The 17,248-nt window shown below is 52.6% G+C and overlaps 1 protein-coding gene across 24 annotated transcripts in view; it reads right to left on the bottom strand.

The window, feature by feature from the left end:
- Positions 1 to 3,222: 3,222 nt before the first annotated feature.
- The window catches only part of ZMYND8 (zinc finger MYND-type containing 8), a 140,246-nt gene continuing 126,220 nt past the window's right edge, over positions 3,223 to 17,248 (bottom strand). For 20 of the 24 annotated variants that reach the window (XM_032350427.1, XM_032350429.1, XM_032350431.1 and 17 more), the window contains 4 exons: positions 16,565 to 16,804; positions 13,177 to 13,337; positions 12,088 to 12,154; positions 3,223 to 4,795 (listed from right to left, as the gene is read on the bottom strand). In XM_032350427.1, coding sequence (XP_032206318.1) covers positions 4,656 to 4,795; positions 12,088 to 12,154; positions 13,177 to 13,337; positions 16,565 to 16,804 — 608 coding nt within the window. In that variant the 3' untranslated portion in view covers positions 3,223 to 4,655. The remainder of the gene's footprint in view (positions 4,796 to 12,087; positions 12,155 to 13,176; positions 13,338 to 16,564; positions 16,805 to 17,248) is intronic. The other 4 variants (XM_032350430.1, XM_032350451.1, XM_032350436.1 and 1 more) reach the window with 1 other exon arrangement.

The raw sequence follows: 17,248 nt of genomic DNA, 5'->3' as shown, positions 1-17,248 counted from the left end.
CCAGGGGCCTGCCTTCTCTTCCTGGAAGATGCGGGGTCCCCACCTCAGGCCTCTTACATTCGTTCTTCCAGCGGGGACATTCTTCCAACCAGGTTAATGGCTCTCGGGTCTGACTGCCCAGTAGGATCACCTGAGAAACTTTGAAAGGACAGAAGCCCAAACCCGAGCCCAGAGAGTGGGATGTCATTATTTGAGAAAAGCAGGTAGGGTCTCAGCATTTACTTGTTATCACAAAAAAAAAAAAAAAAAAAAAAAAAAAGAAAGAAAGAAAGAAAAAAAACCTTCCCGGGTGCTTCTAACGTTCCGCGGAGAATAACCAAGAATACCAATCACAGCTCGGTTCACCTTCCTTCCGGTTTCTGCTCAGGGACCAGCTCCTTTGAGAGGCCGTCCCCAAACAAACCATCAACCTCCCTTCCACGCCCGGTTTACTTACCTTCAACATTATCTGTCCCACCTAGGATCACGTTATCTGCATAGTTGACTGCTTCCCGTGGGGAATGTCAGATGAGGACAGAGGCTGCACCTGTTTTGCAAGTACTGTGTCCTCAGTGCTTAGTCCAGAGTACTCGGTAAGCATCTGTCACCTGAATGATCGGCTTTGGCCCACCTCTCTGTCCCCCGTGGTCCAGCTGCGGCTCTGGGGCTGCAGTTCTAGGCAAGGGCCACCAGGTGGCGAGAGTGCCCAATCGCATTACGGTCCTCCGCAGCCGCAGCCAGTCCTGCCCGACGCCAGGCCATCCTTAAAACGTAAGGAGGACCATGGCAAACCCCTCTGTGTCCTTCCTCTTCTCGTTCGTCGATCCAGACTCTTCAGGCATCTGAAAATACTCGACCGGGACTAGCGCCAGCGAGGAAGTCTCCGCACCCTGTCTGGAAGCTTGGAGTTGTCCCTCTCTTGTCTGGTTTCTCACAGACCCTCTGGTGCAGCCCAGGACTCCCCCCACGGGACCCCCAACCCTATGGCCAGTGTTCGGGGACTATCCGAGGACCCACTCCTGGGGACTGTGACGTGCACTGTCCTCTTGCAACCCAGGGTGATGGACCCACAGGGCAATGAAGAGGTGTTGGAGATAGCCCCAGACCTCAGGATAAGTAAAAAAAAAGCCACGAGACAGGAGGGTGTGTGTCAAATGCTGCCGGTTATGTTCCAAAAAGAGAGAAAAAACTGCCTCCCCACAGGGGTCTATAAATGCACAGACTGAAGGGTGCCTAGGAGAGGGACCAGGGAGAGCCAGGGGGCTGGGAGCACACACGTCTTTCCAAATAGGAGGCACGGACCTAGTCAAATATATAGTATGATTCAACATTTTTTAAAAACCACCACTTTCTCTTCACCACCATCACTTCCTTCCGTAGGAGACTGCAGCTGAGACCTGGGTGCAGGGTTGGGGTGCTGGGGAACCTCACAGTGAGAAAGGCTCAGAGGTTGCCCCTGCTTAAACGCAGCCCCACCCAGAAACCGTGCATCCTTCCAAGCCCTGGCAACACAGCTCACCTGTGAGTGGGACACACAAGATGGAAGTCATAAATATGTATTAACTTTGCTCAAGGATATGAAAACTAGTAAGAGGCTGGGACAGAGGACAATGGGGGTGGGGGGAGAGGGGAGTGGCTGCTTCAGAGGTGACACCTCAAAGGCAATCCCAGATGCCAGCCACAGAAGGGTGTGCCAGGCCAAGGGCACAGCAAGTACAAGGGCCCTGGGGCCGTATAGGGGCCGGTTTGCTGGAGCTGAAGAAACGGGATACTGTGGTCCTGCTTACCACCTCAGCCTCGTTCTCTAAGGTAGGGCTGTGTCCACTGCCCCTCTGTGGTCTTCAGATGAGACAGCAAGGGGCACATACATGCCCAATGAAAGGAAGCTGAGGGGCACCTGGGTGGCTCAGTGGGTTAAGCCTCTGCCTTCTGCTCAGGTCATGATCTCAGAGTCCTAGGATCCAGCCCCGCATCGGGCTCTCTGCTCACCAGGGAGCCTGCTTCCCCATCTCTCTCTGCCTGCCTACTTATGCTCTCTGTGTCAAATAAATAAATAAAATCTTAAAAAAAAAAAAAAAAAAGAAAGAAAGAAAGAAAGAAAAAAAGAAAGAAAGCTCAAAAAATTTCTAACCCAAAAAAAGATGATGGCCTATTTGCTAGAAAAAGCATTCAGTAGCAGTCCAATTAGAATTTCACCAGCTCCATGGCCTTGAGCTAGTTACTTCTTTGGGCCTGTTTCTATAAGAGCCCCTGGCAGCTCCCATCACGGTGGCCCATACTCTCCACATGAATATCAGGGACCACTGACCCTACATGCCGTGCCCTCCCCACCTCCACTCCTCCCAGCCATACCAGCCACCATGCAGGCCATCAAGCATGTCAAGTTTGCAGTGAATACCCCAGGGCCTTTGTACCTGCTGGTTCCGGTCTAGGATGCTCACCCACTCCAGGTCCCCACAGCCAGCTCTTCATCCAGGTCTCAAGTCAAACCCCCAGCATGGGTTCTAGTGAGAGAAGTTCCCTTCAGCCCTTGGTGTTATTTTAAAATATGCCCATTTTTGGTTCGATCCTGGGTTTAAGCACCATAAATAAATTGAATTAATTAATTATTAATTAAAAAATAAAGTAGCCCTATTTTGTTCCTTTCCCAGCAGTGGTCAGCAAATGGCCTACGGCCCATCCTCTGCTTTTTGTAAGGCCCATGAGCTGAGCATATAGTATTTACATTTTCAAGTGACTGATAAAAAAATCAAAATGTTTTGTGACCCCACAGAAGCCAAATGACCAGGGAGGGTGAACCCAAGCCATATTAAGGTCACATGCTGGCCACGCCATTCCCGAAAGCTCAGGCCCCAACCCTCACCACGGGAAGACTGTCCCCCTCCCCCTTCTCACTGTCTTGCAAAGACCAACCAGGATTTCCCTTCTGGTTGGTGTGTCCCTGTCAACAGCTTCCAAGGAACAGGACTTCCTAGGAAAGGTGCCCATGGGCGGCCCCCATTATGTGCCCACCACCTGTCGAGATGTCCTTGACTTCCTGTGCTGGGTCGTGCAGACCTGACACGGCCATCCCGACCCGATGGAAAACTGCAAATTGGAGGACGACCGAGCCATTTTTCCAAAAACAGTTTAATTAAAAAAAGGTGAAGAATCTGAAAAAACCGGGGGGGGCGGGGGAGGGGCAGAACCCAAAAGAGCATAACGGTGCGAGTCCACTGGCTCAGTCACAAAGAAACGCCATCATCAAAAAAGATATTTAAGTTTAATACAAATTTTATACAAAGAAAATGTGAAAAAATACTTCCATATGCTAAAAGCAATTATGCTTCACAAATAAGGCCAGCTAGGCTATTTTTTTTTTTTTGACAACTGCAATTCACAAATGTTCTTTCTCTCTTTTTCTTCTAATACTCTGTGTAGTTCTTCTCTAATATGGGGAACTAGCTGGAAACTGTACACAGTTTGCATCCTCTTATCAACAACGAAGAGAAAGTAAACAGGACTAAAATGTACAACAGAATGTACTGGAATGATATCGTACAATTAATTTTCTCATATACATACATCACCTTTTGCTTTTGTTCAATGCTTTTTGTTTTACACAACATACAAAATGGTACTACAGTATGCGTAGTGTAACAGACAGCACGGCCGAGGTCTTGCTTTCTCTCACACTGCCTTTGTTTCATGCTTACATAAAAACGTAAAATTCCATTGTATAAATAATACATACATGCTCTTCATCCCAGACTCAAATGTCCTCTGCGTGCATCTGGCCTCTGAGTGATCGCTTCCAAGAAGCACAGCATCACTTACCAAGTATGTGTGAGTGTGTTTAAAAAGGAACCACAAAGCAAAGAAAAGGTTTCTCTTTGTTTCGGAGCTTACGACCCTCACGCTTTCTCCGTCCTCTCCTGCGGTGCAGCGGAATGGGGCTTGTTTCCGTCTACTGGAAACAAGGACCTTTTTTCTTCCCTTTTAGGAGTAGTCATCATTGAAACCACACAAAATAAACTAGCTTCTCCAGGTGTCCTTCCGGTCCTGAGAGCTGGCGTCACGTAACACAGGAACGTGGTATCAGAAAAGGGCCGATGGCTTGATGGGATGTGCCCACAGCGGCACAGGACCTGTGCCCAACCCCTGGTCCTGATGCGCTGCATACAGACGCCTGAACGCCAATGGCTCGTGTCCCCCCGCGGCACCCACGGATGAGGGCCTGTGTGCCACACGATTCTAGGACCCAGGCTCCATGCCGCGGTGACAGAGGAGCTGAACGACCATCCCTCCTCCAACGTCCAAACATTCTTTTTGTTGTTGGGTTTTTTTTTTTTTAATTGTTGTTCTTTTTCCTTTTTTTTTTTTATAAGTTAAAGTCAATACAAATATAAAAAGGGGAAGGTACTCTAGGTTCAAGGACATCCACAAATTGTACATTATTTACACCTAAAGCAAAGGTTTCGTGTGGGTCCAACAGTCCTTAGTCGATGCTAATGCCGGAGGCTATGTAGTGTAGGCGGCCCTCCGTGCCAAGGGCGAAGGCCAAGTCCGCGTGTCTGGCGCTCTCCAGTCTGAAGGTGGCTGCTCTCCTGTTTCACGTTTCTTTGCTGCTTCCTATTGCCCTGGTGTCTGGTTTTTTTTTCCTCCATGGCGTGGGTGGCTTATGTCGTGACTTGTCCCTAGTCCCAGAAGGTGTCCAGCCGAGACTCTTTCGGGAGGAGGCTCTTCGAGCTGGAGCTGGCGTTGTGCTCGGAGCGTGCGGGTCCTCGCTTCTCATCCCCGCTGCTCCAGCAACTGGACTTGCTGCTCCGGGAATGGTCTGTGGAAGAAAAGCAACAGAAGGGGACGTTGAGCATTCCCGCCAGCGGCCCCGAGGCACACCTGTCCCGGCCCCGAGCCTCCTCTGCGGGCCGCCGCTCTGCCCGCCCGCCCAGGCACCCCAGCCAGTGCCTCCGACCGCTCCCCAACGTTGGGGGAGTTGGGGGGGCGGTCTCCAGAGGACAAAGGTAGAACGATTTAGTGTTTTAGGATTCAACAGCGGATCAGAGAAACAGCAGGCTGTCACGCTGTGAACATCCAAGATTGGGGAGGGAGGAAGGTACGCAAGTGCCAAGGAGGGCAGGTCTCATGCCGCACCCAGAACCGTGAACCTGTATTACATGGGGGACCGACACCAACCACCCCGGGGATGCTTCTGCGTCCCAGCTCGGCTGCTGCGAAGTGGCACTGAAATCTGGCAACTGATTTACTTCCTCCTCTTAGTGGAGTTTCTTTAGTCAATTCATAGACAACTTGAGAAACAGACCTACAACCAAACCACCTGAGGGAGAGGACCACCAATGGCTAAGTCCGTCCAGAAACACAGACCCATGGACTCCCAGCAAGGACAGGCTGAGGGGTCACCGAAGGACACAGAACTAGAGATAAGACCTAGGACGGCTTCGAGGACGTGGGTACCACAGGAGCTCAACAGTGGTAGAGCAATCTAGAAGAGTAAGCAAGAGCCAAATGAGGCCCCTGGAGGCTGTCGCGCAGCAAAGCTCAGCTTGGCCAGCATGGCCGACGGCGACAGAGCCATCAGCACACCGCGAAGACCCCATCGCGCCCCGGATGGTCTGCCAAGTTCAGAGAGGCTGGGACGGAACTTTGATTTTAAACTTCCTGAGGTGGGATGATCTTTAACTGGAAGAAGCCAACGGTCAAGCTCAGAATAAGAATGAGTGGGGAAGGGACCAGATCAGAGCCGGGGGTGACGCTTCTCACCGCCTGGTGAAAAGGAATGCGGGTGTCTGGTCATGCGTTCTGGTTTTGGAAGCTCAGTAATGAAGAGAACAACAAAAATCTCCAAAAGTGATGTGTTCAGTCAGGAGGGACGTCTTTTTAACCACCTGCATCAGTCTTGCCAGAAGAGGGGGGATTCGGGGAGACAGCACTGGGGTCAAGGGCAAGTCTTCCCAAGACTCCTGAATCCACCTCCTCTTAGCATTCGACCCTGTACGTGACACCCACCCGGGATGGTTCCGCAGGAAGGTCTACGGGGAGCGGTGCAGCCGGTCATCCGCCAACGTGAGAAAACCCTACAAGAACGCGGTCAGGCTTAGGCCCCTGCACCAAGGAGCCAGGCCAGCCAGGCCCGTGTCTCTGCAGAACGCCGTGTCTCACGCTAAGGGGACACACGGCGATGGCAGGAATGGCCGATCGCTGCAGGGGAGAATCAGCGTTAACCCAGGGCTCTTTCTGAAAAAGAGCAAGGACGACCCCTTCTAGAAGCCAAACCATGCATTCTGGCTCTCGTTTCCTCCTGCAGTTTTCTGTGGCCACGTGAGGCACAGCTAAGAAGTGCAAGAAGGCAAAAGAACAAGCCCCATCTATCTGAAGACAGAAGACATATCCATGAAGAGAAATGAGTGCGCGCGTGCGCACACACACAACATGCACCGAGGCTTCTGCAGGCCCAGAACGATTCCTGGCAGCTCTGGGGACACGGTCCTACTTCCCCTTGTGGGCCGGGCAGCTGGGGTGCAGGCTGCCCGGCTGTGGCACTCAGGGTATTGGCAGGCTGCCTGCCACACCGCTGGGGACCGAAGAGCTGGTCCAGGCAGCCTCGGAGACCGTCAGGGAGCTCGGGAGCCCCGAATCCTACCACCGGCTACTTGTGTGCATCAAGATGCCGCCCGCTGTTCTCAGAACCGTGAGCTCTCTTATCAGCTCCCCTTCTCCAACCGGAGCCACGCACAGGGGACTGGCACCCTTTCACTGTGCACACGGAGTTGCACGCAGGGTCCCTGGCCACCAGCGGTGTGACAGGCGGATAAGGTGCACAAGGACAGAAAAGCAACTCTATGAGCCACGAATTCGGAAGCATGTCAAAGCACACTTCTCAGAACCACCAGCTCCGCACACAGCCTAATTCCACCAGGGAAACAGGGGCCAGAACCATGCTGAGGCGGAGAGCATCCCCCGAGGAAGAGGATGACTGAAAGGGAATCACGACTCCTCTAACCACCTGCCGGAGGGTGGGAGGGTGAGGAAGGTGCCCTGGCCAGGACTGAGGAAGGGGCTACAGTCGAGGTATCGAGGGGCCAAATCCACGATGACGGGACCCGAAAAAATTACATCTGAAACCGAAGAGCCAAAAAAATCAGTGATATGAAAGGGCTTTCCGAGGCCATGAGGGTCATGGGGTCGAGCAAAGAGCTTGGTGTGGAAGAACTGAAGGTTGGACAAAAGGACAAAACAAACTCCAGGAGAAGGGACAAGTGTGCCCGAACGGGCACGTAATCCTGGCAGCCCAAAAACCTCCTCGGCCAGAAACGGCAAGCTCGGGATGGTGGGAACCCAGCCTTGAGGTCTCCAGCTCAGCCGCCAGCCGCGGTCACAGAGAGATGCACCTGTTCTCGACAATGAGGATGGGAGGTCACAGCGGAGCAGAGGGCAGCCACCAAGGGAGGGGACAAGAGACTCCATCTCTAGTTGACAGAACCAGAACTAAAGAATGCACATTGTATCTGACCCAGGGCACCCCTAGAGCATGTAAACAGTGACACAGGTCACCAGGGAGGAGGGGGAACAGAGAGGTCATCGACGAGCCCAACTCTCGTCTTCTAAAGCCAGAAGTCAAAAAGAAATGTGGAAAACGAACATCCAGAAACAAACGGACAAGGAAAGACATTATTTGCACATAAGGAGGTAAGTACCAGGAGTATCAGTGGGGACTGGGCCTAGGAACGGTCCTCCTCTGTACAATTTTATTTTCTCTAACTACGTGCATGTTTTGCTTTAAAATCTCAAAATTAAAATTTGACAAGCAAGCAGCAAGGAAGAGCATTCTCCCTCCTCCTCACCCGCCCAGCACCAGCGGCCACTTGGAGCTCAGGAGCCCCCAGTGGGTTTCAGAGCCCACTCCCTCCCCTCGGCGAGACTCCACGCACAGCCACCGCCCCCGATGGCAAAAGCCAGCAGAAGTTAAATGCGGCATACAAGGAATTCAAAGGGGAAGCAAACAAGCCCGTCTTTCCGCTTCTGCACGATCTCCAGCACAAACCGTTTTGTGAGAAATAGAGGAAAATGGTAAGATGCCAACTCTGTTGTCCTGACAAGGCCTCTGGGCACCTCCCACGCATGCCCCTCCCGATCATGCTCCTGGATGTCACAGCAACACTGCCTGAAAATACTCTGCTTCCTCCAGTCTCTAACAGTGAACTCTGGGGTGCTACCCCCCAACCCTGCTAATATGCCTCCCGTGCAGCCTCGTCCCCCGTCCCAAACATGGACGTCTCCCGAGTGCGGGCCCAGATGCACCTCTTTCTTTACCCAAGACCTGCCAAGAAGATCCCTTCTGCTGCGGGGATCCTGGGACTCTGACCAATCTCGTCCTTGTGAGACAAAGTCTCAAAACACCGTTTAGAATTAAGACGTCCACAGTGATTCATGGCTCAGGAGTCAATGGTGACTGCACCAGGACAGAAACCACAGGGCGTGAGCCCAGCAGTATGTGAGAAAGCGAGAGAGAAAGGCTGGAACAAGTCGTAGACAGACATCGACCTGGGCTGGGGACGGAGACAGGTTGTGGTAGCCACTAGCCACATGATGCTATTTAAACAAAGTAAAAGAAAATGTTAACTTCTATTCCTCAGTCTCCTCAGCCACAGTTCAATGGTCCAACAGCCAGATGTGCAAGCAGCTCCTGGGGGACAGCACAGGTGGAGAACGAGGCCATATCCGCAGAATGTTCTAGGGGGCAGCACACCCAGGGTGTCAAGGAAGGGACCTAGAAGTACAGGAGGCTATTTAAATGCCATGGGAGAAGGAGGTGCCTGGGTGGTTCAGTCGGTTAGGCGCCCAACTCGGTTTCAGCTCAGGTCATGATCTTAGGGTTGTGAGATCAAGCTCCACGCTCAACAAGGAGTCGGCTTGGGGACTCCCTCTCCCTCTGCCTCTGCCTCCGCCCCTCCCCTTACTCGTGCACACGTTTTCTCTCACATAAATAAATCTTTAAAACTAAATAGACAAGGGGCACCTGGGTGGCTCAGTCATTCAGCATCTGCCTTCGGCTCGGGTCATGAACTCAGGGTCCTGGGACTGAGGCCCTCGTCAGGCTCCCTGCTCAGCGGGGAGCCTGCTTCTCCCTCTCCCACTCCCCCTGCTTGTGTTCCCTCTCTCGCTGTCAAATAATAAAAATCTTCCTTAAAAAAATAAAAACTGACAGACAGCTGACAGCCACGGAAAGGAAGCAACTGAAAGTAACACATCTGGCTATGAGAGGACAGGGACGGAGGGAAAGGCCAGCACAGCTGCAGGAAGGTTCACAGGCTGGGGGGCTGGACGGCGGGGCCGCGCCTGGCTGGGCTCCTCTGAAGGGACAGGCAAGGCCACGTGCTGTCCGCGACATGGAGGGAGAGCGGAACAGGGGCTGCTACCCAAGGAATCTGGTCAGGTGAGCAGGCCGATGAAAACGTCTGCTTCTGAGGTCAGTGGTCAAGATGCGTGTGTGGGTGTGTGTGTGGGTGTGCGTGCGCGTGTGAGTGTGCATGGTGGAACGAGCGTGTCCTCCCGCACAACCTTCTCCGGCTGAGCTCTGAAGCTTGGGTGCAGACGAGAAAAAAACAGACGGCCGGGGTCTGTCCAACGTGGGGTTCTGCCAGACGGACACTGCGAAAACCAGAGGCCTGGGAGGCGGGGTTACAGGGTGCTGCTGGGAGCAGCCATGGAAACGAAGGAAGGAAAGAGGCAAGTGAAGAAAGGAAAGAGCGAGGAGGTCCGGAAGCGGGGGGGGGGGGGGGGGGGGGGTGTGAGGGGCGGAGGGGCGAGGCCACACCCACCAGAGGTCCGGAAGCGTGGGGGGGGGGGCCCCGGAGGGGAGAGGCCACACCCACCGGAGGTCCGGAAGGGGGGGCGGAGGGGAGAGGCCACACCCACCGGAGGTCCGGAAGCGGGGGCGGAGGGGAGAAGCCACACCCACCGCCGACCGTCCCCACACACCAGCGCCTTAGCAGTTGGGCTACACGAAATTGCTCACATTCGACCCTTTCTGACTCACAGTTTCATACGGGCCAACCTAAGCATTCAGAGCACCGAGGTGGCCTCACCGAGGGGACTGGACTGAAGTCCTGGCCGTGATCGTCATTCACGGGGTTACTCGTGCATGTGACTCCACCTCTACGGCGTCACCCTCCTCACCTGCTTAACGGAAATAGGAACGTCTCTCCCAGAAGCTGGGAATAAACGTGCTAAGGTGTCTGTCTGTGTCATGCTCTTCCGTAAGCATCAATTAAGCGCCCCTCTGGCGTCCCCTGTAGCTCTAGGAGACGGGAGCTGTCGGCTTTATTCCTCCTACATCCTCCGTTCTCAGGGAGAATTCCAGATCCTGCCCTCCCTCCCCCTTCCCACCATCCTGTCACCGGACTCCTCGGGGATAATTCTCTGGCCGCTCTCTGCCCCCACCCACCCAGGACCAAATCACCAGCACCTCCTGGGGCTGCTGGCCTCCTCCCCTCCCCAACGCGAACCCTCCTGTCCTCCCACTCGAGACAGCCATGTGCTTCAGCAGGTCAGGGGTCCGCCAACAACGCCCAGGACCAAATCCACCCAACGCCTGAGTTTTCTAATACAGATTTTCCTTGGCGCACAGCCACACTCATGGGTAACTCCGGGACCGCTCATCTTATCCATGTCCGCCTTCACAGATCTGACACAGACCACCGGGCCCACAAAGCCTAAAATACGCACTTGCTGACCCTTTAGGGAAAGCTGGCCAACCCCTGGGCTGGGTAATACCTCGTGTCACCTCAGACGTGGAATGTGACCGTCCCCCAACCACGTTCCTGCATGCAGTCCTCCGCACTGCACCGGATTCCGGACAGCAGCCAATGTCCCCAGTGGCGCGTTGAGCCCACGTCCCCGCTCCAAAACCCCAGCAGCGCCCCCCTTCTGAAGCGATGCTCCCCGACCCTGCCTTTCGCACACCACCGCCACAATTCCCACACAGCCACAGTAACCCTAACATACTGCCCAGTCCGTGTTTTTCTTTTTAGCTCACTTTAAACGTCAACGAATTTTAAATCATGACCTACATCACCAACAGCAAATCAACAATACGTGCCACAGAGAGAAGGCAGCTCGACAAATAAACGTAACGAAAACCACACTGTAGTACGCACGTCGAGGTAGACACCACGTCTGCTCTGCAAGTATCAGAGATGTGCGAAAGGCATCGTAGCACGAAACTGAACTGTTCTCGGAATTTGGTCAGAGGACTAGAGGGAAGGAAGCAGGGCATGATCTCGACAGGCGGTTCAATGTGATTTAATCCCAAGTTCACCTTCTCCCTAAAATTGGCTCGGGCCACTCCCTCTCACCCCCTTCCCTCAATCTGAATCCCACTCCCCAGCTACGGATGCTAACAACGGCCGTCACCTCCTCCTCGGCGCACTGAGTACACAGAAGGAAGTAAGGTGTGCTTTTCTGCTAAAAAGAACCATCCAGCAGACAGAAAGATCCTGGAGCTAAGGGATGCTGAATAAAGCGAATTGTCCTCAATGGGGGCACCTTCTGCAAATCCTCTGGAATCACCCAGAACTGGTTTAGTTAGGAAGGGACAGGAAAAGTGACCCTTCGGGCTAGAATGGAGGACAGCTCAAACCCCACAAAAGAGGAAAAATTTCTACAGGAAGATCAAACACCTAAAAATTTCCTTTAAAGTCTCATCTGCCCTCGCCCACCCAACGGAGGAGGTGAGACCTCAGGAATAGAGTTCCAGGTGATTTCGCTCACTGGGGTCATTTTCCTGAGGGCAGAAGAAATGCCAACCCCACCCCAAGTCAGCAAGAGAACCCTCGTTTCAAATCAAGTTTTATGGGGAACCCACAAAAATAAAGCAAACCCAGGGTAACAACTGATCAGTTTGGAGAGGGGCCTGAAAGCTGCCTTGCCCGGCCATTCCCTCACCCCAACCCCAACGACCTGCCCAGGGCACCCCCAAAGATCCCTAAGGATCCACAGTGGTTGGAAAACCACTGCCATAAACCCTTAAAGTCTTCCCTGAGAAAATGGCTTCCCCTCTGCCCGGGAGGAATGGTGAGAGCACGGTTCACCCACCAGGGGGCAACATACCAGAGCCTTGGTTGGAGCCTAAGAGAATGGAGGAGGGCGTCTCCCTGGAGCCAGAAAGGTCGAGGGTCTAAAAATACAAAAAGAGAGAGATGGACACAAGGCACGGGGGCCAATGTAGCCCCCCCAGGGAAGCCTAGGGATCCATGGGGGTGCTCATCACCACCCCCAAGGCACCTGTGTGCCCTCTGCCTGGCCAGCTCAGGCAGGGGAGGCCAGGTCAGCTGGGGGGGCCCTATACCTGTGCTCGGTCTCCCAGAATGAAACAGGCTGGAACACAGTATCGGGGTGGCCCTTCCTCAATTCTACAGCCTTAGCTTCTAGAACACTCACTGACCTACCTACCCTCCAGAGTTTGGCCCATGTCTAAAAAGGTGGTGTATTGCTTCAAAAGGATTCTCCGCATCCATTTATTTCACGTTAACCCCTTCCCAGGCAATATTATCAATGAAATCAAAGGGTTTGGGAGGATGGCATAAAGACTTGTTCTTTTCCTAATACACATCGAAATAAATACATAATGCTACAAATGTAAAAACGTTATCAAGGTGCCACCAAAAGTAACTGTTGCGTACAACCCATGTGACATCCAACACACGCTGGGAGCTAGGAGGTGCAACTTTTGCTCTCCAATATGGCAGCGGCCGGCCTGATGTGACTATATTTCAATTAAATAAAATTAAAACTGAAAGTGCGAGTCTTTGCTTACACCAGCCAGGGAGCAAATGCCCCCGGCGGCTGGCGGATCCAACGCTGGGCAGAGGAGACACAGAACACTCCCATCACTGCAGAAGGTTCTACTGGACAACACTGTTGTGAACTGTGAGAGTCCCGGAAAGCAGCTGCCAGGTCACAAGAATGTCCACTCGGGCTCCACGTCCCTCGGCCCCGGCCCGCACGCCCACTGGTGAAAAGCAGCTAGGACTGCGCCCTCCCCCCCCCAAGCAGCAGCCAGCCTGCCTGCCTTGACCACGTGCAGACAAGCCTCCTACCATGTGGGACTTGCAGAGGTGGCAGGCATGGGGACGGGTGCGCAGACCCCGCGCGGCCCCAAGTGTTGGTGTCACTGACCCAAGGCGAGTGGCTACTCACCGACCCGCTGTCCTTGCTTTTCTCCGCTGGCGCCTCCTTCTCTTTGGAGGTGCTGGCTGTTTCCGTAGGGGTGGCCTGAGTGCTGGAAGAGCTCCCCTGCGATGGCTTGTTTAGTGTCTCTGAGTTCACCTCGGCATCTGCTTCCTGCTGAGGGGCTGTAGCTGCGGGGGGTAAAGAAGAGAGAAGCCATGGGTGAGCCGCGCGCCACGGCTTCCAGATCGGCAGGAAGCCCCACTCTGCGTGAGGCCCAGAAGGACTCTGACCCACCGCCCACCATCCGAACAGAGGCAGCTTCTGTGCAGCCCCACCTAGGGGCTCTTCAGAGTTTTCCAGAAGCTGAATTCCAGACTTAGTGTGAAAATGTGCTCATTTTTAACAGCTCATTAATTCAAGTTTTATTGAGTCATTCTGGAGACAAAAGCATCGTGGCGGAGCAGATGAAGCCCGTGAGCAGAGGCAGCTGTGACGGCTGACCCAGCCTCACTCGTTCCGCAATTTCTCATTTCACACCTATTCTAGCCCCTGGATTTGCTTCCTTCTAATGCAAGGCAGTGAAGTCCACGTGACAAAAAAAACCAACTCAGTGTCTAAGGCAGAGAGTATCTGGCTGGAGAGGGCAGAAGCTGGGAGCATCTGAGAGCAGCTCAGAAAGACGGACATTATAATACCACAAAGGAAGGAAAACTGAAGGACATTATGGGCATCTTGTCAGAGTAACAACAAAAGGGTCATCAGACACATACATTCCAGAGCTTAGGAGAATCTAACTTCACTGTACGAAGAGACATAAAGTAGCCATTAAGAAGACATCTCCCGGGGCGCCTGGGTGGCTCAGTGGGTTAAGCCGCTGCCTTCAGCTCAGGTCATGATCTCAGGGTACTGGGATCGAGCCCCACATGGGGCTCTCTGCTCAGTAGGGAGCTTGCTTCCCCCTCTCTCTCTGCCTGCCTCTCTACTTGTGATATCTCTCTCTGTCAAATAAATTAATAAATAAAATCTTAAAAAAAAAAAAAAAAAAAGACATATCCCTGAAGGTAAAAGGACCTAACAATGTATGGTTCAATATGGCCTTTTGAAAATTAACAAAAGAGAACATCTGTCTAGAGTAGGAGCGGCCATACTAGCGCTACTTAATTTTGTCAATAAAGTTTTATTGGAACACAGCCACGCCCACCATTTAACACACTGTCTAGGACTGCCGTCTCCCCAGATCAGCACAATAGAGCAGTTCCAACAAACCACATGGCCCACAGAGCCAGAAATATTTACTCTGTAGGCCTTCACAGGAAACGTCTGCCAACCCCTGGGCCCTGGGAGTGCTTCTCAGTCCTGGGCATTCACATGCCACCTTCAAAAAGTTTACCAGTCTAACAGACACACCACCTTAACAATTATGTCATTTTTAATTAAATGAATTCTTTAAAATGGAGGCTTTTGGAGCACCTGGGTGGCTCAGTAAGTTAAGCATCTGCCTTTGGCTCACATCATGATCCCAGGATCCTGGGATTGAGCCCTGAGTTGGGCTCCCTCATCAGCAGGGAGCCTGCTTCTACCTCTCTAGCTCTCTCTGCTTGTGTTCTGTCTCTCTCTTTCTCTGTCAAGTAACTAAAACCTTAAAAAGAAATAAAGAAGTGTTCAACTCTTGATTTCAACTCAGGTCATGATCTCAGGGTCGTGAGATCGAGCCCCAAGTTGGGTTTTGCACTGAGCAGAGCCTGCTTAATATTTTAAGATTCTCTGTTTATAGCAGCAATGTTCACAATAGCCAAACTGTGGGAAAAACCTAGATGTCCATCAACACATGAATGGAAAAAGATGATGTAGTATACGAAAGAATACTACGCAGCCATCAAAAGAAATGAAATCTTGCCATTTGCAACGATGTGGATGGAACTAGAGGGTATTATGCTGAGCGAAATAAGTCAAGCAGAGAAAGACAATTATCATATGATCTCCCTGATATGTGGAATTTAAGAAGCATAGTGGAGGGTTGGGGGGTTGGGAAGGAAAAAATCAAACAAGATGGGACTGGGAGGGAGACAAACCATAAGAGACTCTTAATCTTACAAAACAGACTGAGGGCTGCTAGGGGTTGGCGTGGAGAGGATGGTGGGGTTTTGGACACTGAGGAGGGTATGTAATATGGTGAATGCTATGAAGTGTGTAAGACTGACGATTCACAGACCTGTACCCCTAGGGCAAATAATATATTATATGTTAATAAAAATAATAAAAGATTTTAAAATTCTCTCTCTCCCTCTACCCCTTGTCCCCCACTTATGCTCACTCTCAAAAAAAAGCCTTTTAATTCTAAGCACATAAAGCTAATATGTCATAAATAAAAACTAACTATAAAAATTAACTTCTAGGGGCACCTGGGTGGCTCAGTGGTTTGGGCTGCTGCCTTCGGCTCGGGTCATGATCTCAGGGTCCTGGGATCGAGCCCCGCATCGGGCTCTCTGCTCAGCGGGGAACCTGCTTCCTTCTCTCTCTCTCTCTCTCTCTCTCTCTCTCTGCCTACTTGTGATCTCTGTCTGTCAAATAAATAAATAAAATCTTAAAAAAAAAAAAAAAAAAAAATTAACTTCTAGGGGTGCCTGGGTGGCTCAGTGGGTTAAGCCGCTGCCTTCGGCTCAGGTCATGATCTCAGGGTCCTGGGATCGAGTCCCGCATCGGGCTCTCTGCTCAGTGGGGAGCCTGCTTCCTTCTCTCTCTGCCTGCCTCTCAGTGTACTTGTAATTTCTGTCAAATAAATAAATAAAATCTTTTTAAAAAAAAATTAACTTCTAAAATGTTACCAATAAATTCTAGCTAGACAGTGTGTCCTACTGGAGGCTCCTAGCCTGAGGGCTGCTTGTTCTGTGTTAGAAAGAGAGGACAAAGATTAGTTCCAAACCAACACGTGTTCCTTCACATGAGAATTAGGAATCTAGGTTACTTAAAGCTTTGAGTCCAATATTATTGCAAAAGCAGGATTTCTCCACGTTAGTGCAATTGGCCACTCTGGGACGGATCATTCGCTGTCAGGGGCTGCGGGGGGAGGGGAGCTGTCCTGTGCATTGCAGGGAGCTTGGCGGCATTCCTGGCCCCTCCCCTCCGGACATCAGTAGCGCCTGCCTCGGTCAGGATGGCCACAACTGTCTGCAGTCATGCCAGTGTCTCGGGGTGGGGACCAAATTCACCCCGTTGAGAACCACACCACCTCCCATGAAGCTACCCCCAGCCAAGTAACAGCGAGGAGGCCCCAAGTTCAAAAGCTCACGCGTCAGCTACGTGCGTGCACGAGACTGGAAAGCCACCCAGCTTGCGGACCTGCGGGCCACGGGGGAGCCGGACACCCACCGCCAGCCACACCCCCGGGGCCAGGATGCACCCCGCGTGGCCGTACCTGACTGGGTACAGGACTTCATGTGCTCGGGCCAGTGCGCCTGCTGGCAGGGGTAGTCACAATAGCTGGTGTTCCAGCAGCAGTAGAAAATGGCCTCCTTCTTGCAGTTGGCGCACCACTGCTTCTTCTTGGTCTCGTCCACCGCCTGCTGCTTCTCCAGCTCCAGCTGCTTCTTCACCTCGGCCATGAGCCGGTCCCGCTCCTGCTCCAGGCTCTGCCGCATCTCCGCCATGGTCAGCTCTGGCAGGGGAGGGAGGAGGACACCGGCGTCATCAGCCGTCCCCCAGCCCAGGACAGGGAGGTCTTCACACCAGATCAGAAAGGAAGCCCAGGACACAGGTTCCACCAGACAAAAACCTGGCTCAGAGGTGCCTTGGCTGTGTGACCCCCTCCCCGCAGGGCGAGAATCCTAGCCTGGCCACGCCCCAGCATCTACACCCGCAGAATGAGCACTCATCACGCTGATCTGCGTGTCACCGTTGAGGGTCAGGTCCCCGGCACGCAGATAAACCGCCCCCTGATGCCGTGGGAAAACCTCAAATAAATTTTGAAGCAACGTCCATGAAGCTCGCTTTGAGTTTTACCATCAGTATGAGCTTTCCTATCCACCAAACGCCTACACAGCCCCCAGCCTGCATGTGCAGGTGTGTTTTCTGACCACCTGTACCAACTCACTTCATCTTC

This window comes from Mustela erminea, chromosome 7 (genome assembly GCF_009829155.1).
Source record: "Mustela erminea isolate mMusErm1 chromosome 7, mMusErm1.Pri, whole genome shotgun sequence".
Lineage (NCBI taxonomy): Eukaryota > Metazoa > Chordata > Mammalia > Carnivora > Mustelidae > Mustela > Mustela erminea.
The sequence above is the reverse complement of the archived record's forward strand: the minus strand, read 5'-3'. Positions and strand labels throughout refer to the sequence as shown.